Source organism: Zingiber officinale, chromosome 5B (assembly GCF_018446385.1).
Source record: "Zingiber officinale cultivar Zhangliang chromosome 5B, Zo_v1.1, whole genome shotgun sequence".
Taxonomy (NCBI): domain Eukaryota; kingdom Viridiplantae; phylum Streptophyta; class Magnoliopsida; order Zingiberales; family Zingiberaceae; genus Zingiber; species Zingiber officinale.
Genome location: NC_055995.1, coordinates 14,701,202 through 14,710,375, shown reverse-complemented (window position 1 = coordinate 14,710,375; position 9,174 = coordinate 14,701,202). Strand labels below are relative to the sequence as shown.

Below are 9,174 nucleotides of genomic sequence, written 5' to 3'. Positions count from 1 at the left end.
AAACCCTAATTATAATTAATTAAATCTCTCTCCAACCTTTCCTCTTCCCAATACACTAAAATAATCACACTCTTGTTCTTCCAAAGTAAACCCACTCGTAAACTGCAACCATCCTGCATTAAAGACTAATCCAATCCAATCCAATCGGAATTCTCTATAAATACACTGCCAAATAACACAAATTAAATCGCCAAAGCTGAAGTAGTAACTTCGAACAGTTTAGTCTCAGAACAGTTAGTTTAACTAGACAATGGGTGGCAAGGGCGGAGGAGGTGGTGGTGGTGGAGGAAAGGGTGGTGGTAGTGGTGGAGGAAAGGGTGGTGGTGGGGGAGGTGGCTCAAAGGGTGGCGGAGGTGGTCAGTCTTCAAAAGGTGGCGGTGGTGGTGGCTCTTTTGCAGGTAAGTCAAGCGGCGGAGGTGGCGGGATGATGAAGGCTCCAGGAGCAGAAGGATACATATCAAGGAGTGGCTTTGAGAGCAACCCTCAAGGTTACTTCAATGGCCTCCATCATGGCGACAAAAGTAGTGGCAACTGAATCAAGTATTGAAAGCAATCAACCATGAATAATGATTGTAGCCCTTCTTCTGCTATAATTTATCTTATGAATTTCATGTATTGGGGTTTCATGTCAATCTTCTAAATCAATGAAAGTAACTTCAGCTATTTGTCTGTCTACTTTATCTAATTTGGAAAGAAAACCATGGCAGAAATAAATATATAGCATTCTCACCGCAAGGAGTTTACTGGCCAAATTTAATCTTGAGACAAGATTTTAAGGTATTTTAATATGGAACTAATGAAAAAGGGAAAGGGACATTGCAACTGATCATTAATTATGAAGGGGGTCTCAGGTCCAGGGAACTCGGCACTCGTAGCTTGTTCTTGACATAAACGGCGCTGGCAGAAGGAAATTGATCAGAGCAAAATTTCAAGCATTATTATAGTCAATGGCGGAGTCAATCTGGGTGATCTACCCGGGGCCACGCCGATGCCGTTGCCGACATTGACGCCCGGACGAGCCTCCGCTTTTTCTTTCGTTTTCTCCTTTTTTTCTAGAGTAAAATTGATATTTCTCTCTTGTCATCGCTGTTGGACATCCGGGCTGAGTAGGACTATACCTAGCTCCGCCCTTGATTATAGTAACAACACCCTAACAAATTATTCATTTTCAAAATATATCATAATTACTACAACATAAAATGATAAAATAAAATTATTTTAATTTTTAACGGAGGTTATAACAAATCACTTGAAATAAGAAAAAAATAAATTGATTTGGGTAAAATCAAAAGGGTGTTTGATTATTAAAACAGTTAAAATGGTGCTTTTATCTTAATATATTTTCTATCTCAAAATATTCTTAATTTAAATATTATATTAAAATAGTATTTACTTGTTTTATTAAAATTATTAGAATTTGTTCAAAACCATTTTAAGTATAATTGGTACTACTACATATTAGGTAGTAACATCTTGAAAATAAGGGTGCTAATTGAGTGTACTTTTCAAATTGGCTTGAAAAATATTTGATTCATATTTAAAATTATCGAATCCAAGTCTAACTCAAAAATATTTAATAATTCCCTTCTCGTACTTTTCAAATTGGCTTGAAAAATATTTGATTCATATTTAAAATTATCGAATTCAAGCCTAACTCAAAATATTTAATAATTTTTTCGAACCAAATTCAAACCCATAATATTTTATTTGATTATTCACAAACCATTCGTGAGCCAAACGTGAATCAAACTTTGATTAATTTTACATAATTTAAATTTAATTTACTCAAATTAAAGTTCAAATAATTTGAATCTTATTCGAATTTAAACCATTTCAAACTATAGTTCGATTTTCGAACCAAACTCAAACTCAAATTTTATTTCAAACTTAGCTTGAGCTAAAATTATTTGAATTTTTTAGCTTCGAATCGAATTCAAATATCACATATATTTCGAGCTCGAACATATTATTTGGTTCAATTTGGTTCGTTTGCACCCCTTGTTGGTCCAATCGACCCTTGGTCAAGGTTGACCAAGTTAACCAAGATTGAGTTCACTCGAGTTGGGATTTCAAAGTTTGATCAATATGTTAGTTGGTCGAGACGTCAAGTAAGTCAAGTTTGACGAGATACTTGACGATCGATCAATATGCTAAGTTAGTTGAGCGAAAAGTAAAGTAGATAAAGGTTGACTGGATACTTGACAAGATATGAAAAGTCTAAGTGACTCACGGTAGACCGAATACTTGGTAATCAGAAGTTTAACAGGTAGTTGACAAGAAAAAGTCTAAGTCACTATCGACCAAACACTTGATAGACGAAAGTCCAACATAGAGTTGACACGAGACGGAAAGTCCAAGTGGGATCACGGTTAACTGGACATTTGGTGATCAAAAGTTCAACAGGTAGTTAGTAAGAGAAAAGTCTAAGTAGATTACAGTTGATCAGACACTTGATGGTCAAAAGTCCAACATAGAGTTGACACGAGACGAAAAGTTCAAGTGAGTCACGGTTGACCAGATGCTTAGTGATAAAAAATCCAACATGTAGTTGGCAAAAGAAAAGTCCAAGTGGGTCAAAGTTGGCATAAGGCGACTGCGCTCGTCTCTAACGCCCTCGCTAACCAATCCCAGAGTTAACACAGAGGAGATAAATCACGGGTGACTACTAGCCCTTAGAATAGTGACTGACATATGAGGTAGACATTTACCTTGGTTATGCCGAGATTCAAATCCCAGACCTCAAGTTGGCAGCACCTAAGTGGGTCACAGTTGACTGGACACTTTATAGTCAAAAGTCTAAAAGGGAGTTGGCTTGAGGCGTGAAGTCCCCGCATGTTAAGTTGACCAAATACCTGTTGGATCCCGGTTGGCCGGCTAGAAGGGAGATTGAATAGTCTTGCACAAATTACAAAAGAAACCCTTCTAGGACAATTAACTTAAATAACGAATACTTGCAAAAAATAACTAAATAAACAGAAAAGAAAGAGACCACAAAATTTTTACTTGGTTACAACCGGGGAGATTATTAATCCAAGGAAATGAATCTCACTACTTTCTCCTTCAGGCAGAGCAACCTCTTTACAGCAATTTACGCACAAAAATGAAGAAGCTAAACAAAGTGGAAAGCGTATACAAGTGTTGCTCAGTAATTCTTGTTGTTCTTTAGCTTAATGATCAAGGTTGTATTTATAGCATTAGTAGGGGCATCTAGAAGGGTTCCAGATGCTTAGAAGGGGATAAAATTTTATCTCTTTCGCAACGGTCAACATCTACGTCGATCGAGGATAAAAAGAGGTTTCGGGCGCCCGGAATCGCTCCGGGCCCCAGACTGGCCCGAGTGCCCGGACCCTTAAAGTCAACAATGTTGACTTTTTTCGGTCTGAGCTCTCTGCGCCGGTGCTACTCGCCTCAGCCCGAGTCTTCCGCTCCTGCTTCGCTCGCTTGGGTGATTTCGGTCAACCGAAATAAAACTCATTCGAACCCAATTTCGACCTTCTCCATGAGCAGGCTTCCGCTCCGACTTCTCATCCCTCGAACATCGTGCACGTTCTTCTCGTCCACCGGTGTACTCTTCCGCATCTCTTCCATCCCTCGGATGCACCGAGCTCGTCGGCTCCCTTCCCATGTCATCCTTCTCGCTAGCTGCGTCTTCCGCTCGACTTCCTGTGCTCCTAAGCTCCTACACACTTAGACACAGGGATCAAAAACCAACAGGACCTAACTTAACTTGTTTGATCACATCAAAACAACCTTGTGGGATCTCATGACAGCGTCTCTATATAAAAGGGATCCCTAAGCTTAGTTGTTCTGAAAGTAGATGATGAATTGGAGTTGATACGTCGGTATAGTTCTAAAAGTTTACATTGGATATCATAAGATAATCTACTTACATGAACCATCATTGAAGATAGGACACCCAAACATAGATTAGATGTTTACTAATATTGTGGTGAAACCAAAATCCTAGAATTGCTTTCACCAATCAAATCCACCTAGATCTCTCTACCTTTATTTTCTTTCTTCTTGATCAAATCTCTTCCCTCACTCTTTTCCTCACTCTTTTCGTTGGATTTTCTAGTCTTGACACTCAACATCCGTGATTAATCTAGACAGTTAAATTTTTTAGTAAACTAGTACTCGACCAACAGTCCTTGTAGGTTCGATATCTTTTATTACTTGACGATATTTTAGTGTACTTGAGGATTTATCACACATCATCTTGTCATCTCCTTTCTTTAGCTAGTACCAAGGAGACGAAACTTGTAGTTTTGCGAAGTCATCTTGAAGGTATCTTGGCATGGATACGAATAGAGGCAAGTCTAGTGAGACTTGCTAGTTGATGTCGTTTCTATTAAGCGTCATCTGACTGGTATAATTTCTAAATAAAATTTTATTCTACGATTATGTCTACACATGTATGTTTTTGTGGATGTGTGTGATGCGTGTTGTAATAATTTAGAAAATTATTATACTTTCATTGCATGTTTTTCAAAAATATATTTCTATACATGCATAGAGACGCCAACACAAAGTGCATGGAGCTGGTGGATAAATGCTTAAGGGACACGAAGATGGACAAGAAGAGCATTCATGATGCTATGCTTCTCAGCAAATCGATGAGGACTCCTAAAGTCTAACAGTTGCTAGTGGATTTTACCGATTTAGTGTCAGATGATCTTCCTTTTGGATTACCACCTAAAACTACTTTAAACTCAAGGATAAGTATTTTTAAACTGGAGCAACTGATGCAGAAAGATTCATAGATTTTTATTATTATTTTTGGTAATTTTTATTTTTTGGTATTTGAGGTATTTTGGGTAATTTCTATCTTTTTATATTTTTGTATTTTAAGTCCATTTAAGATTTTTAGGATTGTGAGTTTATTAATATTTTTTCTTTCTTTTAGAATTTCATTTCTTTCTTTACAAGATAGGAATTGTAGTCTATATAATAGGATTTGTTTTCCTTTACTTGTATTTTAGGGTCTAAAGTCTATATAAACATGTATTTAGCTATTTGAGGAATAATCCATAGTTATTAAATAAAATTTATTGTTTCAAAAAAATTTGGAGGACGATGGCTATCTCTTCTTACCTTCTCCTCAAACTTCCTCTTCTTGTCAGTTGAAGGATAATCACTATATGTCCGGCGTTAGTTTCAAACTTTGTTCAACCACTCATCGCAGTTCCTTAGCATAGTGATGTCATTCTTGAGTAGAATGGGCCCCCGACTGGTGGTAGGCGCAGAAGTGACCCATCATCCTGGGAAGCCATCGGCCAGACTCGAGGGTTGAGGTCGGGTCGGTCTCTATAGTCAACACAATATTTTATCCTCTTTGGGCTGGATGTTGGTGATTGGGGAATGACTCCTAATTCCGTAAGGGGCGGGGGAGATTTGTGCTCCGACTGAGTAGATGCGAAGGTCGCAGCATGTACTTCTTTCCTTCTTGCAAACTAGGCTTCTTCTATGTTCACATACTTGACCAATTGGCCCAACAATCTATCCAAATCAGTCGAGGGCTTCTTCACTAGCGACCAAAAGAAGTCCTCTTCAACTACCCCCATCATGAAAGCACTCACCAGCACTTATAAAGTAGCTAAAGACACATCTAGGGTGACTCGATTGAATTGATGAAGATATTCCTTCAAGGTTTCCTTTAGCTTTTGTTTGAGAGCAAATAAGTTAAGCAGTCTCATGGTAGCTTTTGTTGTTGGCTACATGGTGCAGGAAAACGATCTTGAAGTCCTCGAAAGATCGAATGGAAGAAGCGGGGAGTTGATTGAATCATCTTTGAGCCAAGCCCGAGAAAGTCATCAAGAACACTCAACACTTGATGCTCTCCGTATATTGATGCAACAAGGTTGCATTTTCAAATTTGCACAGGCTATCTTCTGGGTCTGACTCTCTTGTGTACTCCTCAAGTTACAGTGGTCAGAAATGATATGATAGCTCATCTTCTATGATGCAGCTGAAAAATGGGGTGCCTTGGGAGCCATTCATTCTGCTAGAAGTAGGCACTTTTCCCATAAAGGATTTTGAGGTGGTGTCTCTCTTGCTAAAAATTCCAAAGACTGCTTAAACTAGTCTAATTGATGTTCCAGTGGATAATGAGATTGCAACTCGGAGTGTCTCAATCAGAGTGAGTGTTCTCCGATGAGGCACTTGTGGTACTTCAGCGGACTTGGATGGTATCTTGGAAGGAGAAGATTTCGATGCTAGAGGTGCCAGTTACACTGGATGCACTTGCAATACCGCTTGCATAATAGCTACAATAAGCCTGTTGAAGTCCTTTGTTTCCATGATGATAGTGGCTGGTCTTCCAGTGTTATTTATCTTAACATCTCAGTTCAGGGTCTTAACTCAATTTTTCCATACATGGTACTAATTTATTCCTATCTGAGATCGCCGACGAACGAGCCACTGGTGAATTATTTCTAATGTTGACAAAGTCACTAATTATCAAGGGGAGGAATTGATTGCCAAAGATGCTCGTAGGTCTTGAGAGGGAGAGAAAGAGAGAGGAGGGATGGAGGGTTAGAATGGAAGCCATAGGGTGACCTGGCTCAGTTATTCCGACGCTCAACGTGTTTATGCATGCATACCTTGGCCCATAGATGTGAACTCTTTTATAACACTGGTGAAATGATATTCTCTTCTCATTAATTGAACGTCGTGTCATAGTAAGAGAAATTTCACATCGTTGTATCTCCGTCATATCATATAGCCACGTCATTCATACTCCATATTTGTATAATCATACTTCTCCGTATACTCTAACATCCTTCATGCTATCCCACGTATTGCCAATCCTAATGCTGGCTCAAGCCCATGAGACATAAAATTAGTTGGGCTAGATGGCCTAACTTGCTAAGTAGAAGAAGAATCAGATTGGAGAGACTAAAAGAAACTAGCTGGAGTCTTATGGCTGGAACGCATGGAACTTGTCAAGTCGGCCGGGCCAAATGAAGTTGAGCAACGCATGGAGTCGACAGGACCAAATAAAGCTGAGTAGGGTGTTGATTTGGCGGGGCCGAAGCTGAGCAAAGCGTGGAGTTGACCGGGCTACATGGAGCTGAGCAGGGCATGGAGTCTCCCTTCTCGCCTCGGATAACGAAAGCGATCGGATTGATCCATCTAAATTGACCCTTTCAACGTACAAATTCCTGATTGTCTCCTAGTATCACCTATATTGATTATTTGAATGTGACTCAAGTTCATTATATTGTTCTGCCTCAGCTTCCAACTACCCCTCCAATGCCTAGCGACAAACTTAATTCCTTTTACTGCAGTCCAGTAGGAATAACAGTTCGTTCTGTCCGTGTCAACTTCTGATAATTTGAAAAAAAAAAGAAGATAATTAAACCCTAATTATAATTAATTAAATCTCTCTCCAACCTTTCCTCTTCCCAATACACTAAAATAATCACACTCTTGTTCTTCCAAAGTAAACCCACTCGTAAACTGCAACCATCCTGCATTAAAGACTAATCCAATCCAATCGGAATTCTCTATAAATACACTGCCAAACACACAAATTAAATCGCCAAAGCTGAAGTAGTAACTTCGAACAGTTTAGTCTCAGAACAGTTAGTTTAACTAGACAATGGGTGGCAAGGGCGGAGGAGGTGGTGGTGGTGGAGGAAAGGGTGGTGGCGGTGGTGGTGGGGGAGGTGGCTCAAAGGGTGGCGGAGGTGGTCAGTCTTCGAAAGGTGGCGGTGGAGGTGGCTCTTTTGCAGGTAAGGCTCAAGGAGTGGCTTTGAGAGCAACCCTCAAGGTTACTTCCATGGCCTCCATCACGGCGAGAAAAGTAGTGGCAACTGAATTAAGTATTGAAAGCAATCAACCATGAATAATGATTGTAGCCCTTCTTCTGCTATAATTTATCTTATGAATTTCATGTATTGGGGTTTCATGTCAATCTTCTAAATCAATGAAAGTAACTTCAGCTATTTGTCTGTCTACTTTATCTAATTTGGAAAGAAAACCATGGCAGAAATAAATATATAGCATTCTCACCGCAAGGAGTTTACTGGCCAAATTTAATCTTGAGACAAGATTTTAAGGTATTTTAATATGGAACTAATGAAAAAGGGAAAGGGACATTGCAACTGATCATTAATTATGAAGGGGGTCTCAGGTCTATGGAACTCGGCACTCGTAGCTTGTTCTTGACATAAACGGCGCTGGCAGAAGGAAATTGATCAGAGCAAAATTTCAAGCATTATTATAGTCAATGGCGGAGTCAATCTGGGTGATCTACCCGGGGCCACGCCGATGCCGTTGCCGACATTGACGCCCGGACGAGCCTCCGCTTTTTCTTTCGTTTTCTCCTTTTTTTTCTAGAGTAAAATTGATATTTCTCTCTTGTCATCGCTGTTGGACATCCGGGCTACAGTCTGAGTAGGACTATACCTAGCTCCGCCCTTGATTATAGTAACAACACCCTAACAAATTATTCATTTTCAAAATATATCATAATTACTACAACATAAAATGATAAAATAAAATTATTTTAATTTTTAACAGAGGTTATAACAAATCACTTGAAATAAGAAAAAAATAAATTGATTTGGGTAAAATCAAAAGGGTGTTTGATTATTAAAACAGTTAAAATGGTGTTTTTATCTTAATATATTTTCTATCTCAAAATATTCTTAATTTAAATATTATATTAAAATAATATTTACTAATTTTATTAAAATTGTTAGAATTTGCTCAAAATCATTTTAATTATAATCGGTACCACTACATATTAGGTAGTAACATTTTGAAAATAAGGGTTCGAATGCACTTTTAAATTGGCTTGAAAAATATTTGATTCAAATTTAAAATTATCGAATCCAAGCCTAACTAAAAAATATTTAATAATTCCCTTAATGTACTTTTCAAATTGGCTTGAGAAATATTTGATTCATATTTAAAATTATCGAATTCAAGCCTAACTCAAAAATATTTAATAATTTTTTTGAACTGAATTCAAACTCATAATATTTTATTTAATTATTCACAAACCATTCGTGAGCCAAATGCGAATAAACTTTGATTAATTTTACATAATTTAAATTTACTCAAATTAAAGTTCAAATAATTTGAATCGAATTCGAATTTAAGTCATTTCAAACTACAGTTCGATTTTCGAACCAAACTCAAGCTTAAATTTTATTTCAAACTTAG

General features: G+C 38.0%; 1 protein-coding gene across 1 annotated transcript; it reads left to right on the top strand.

The window, feature by feature from the left end:
• Positions 1-250: 250 nt before the first annotated feature.
• LOC121986522 (probable H/ACA ribonucleoprotein complex subunit 1) lies at positions 251-7,849 on the top strand. The gene is made up of 3 exons (XM_042540489.1): positions 251-521; positions 5,702-5,895; positions 7,601-7,849. The coding sequence occupies exons 1-3, from the start codon at positions 251-253 to the stop codon at positions 7,847-7,849; spliced, it is 714 nt and encodes a 237-aa protein (XP_042396423.1).
• Positions 7,850-9,174: the final 1,325 nt, after the last annotated feature.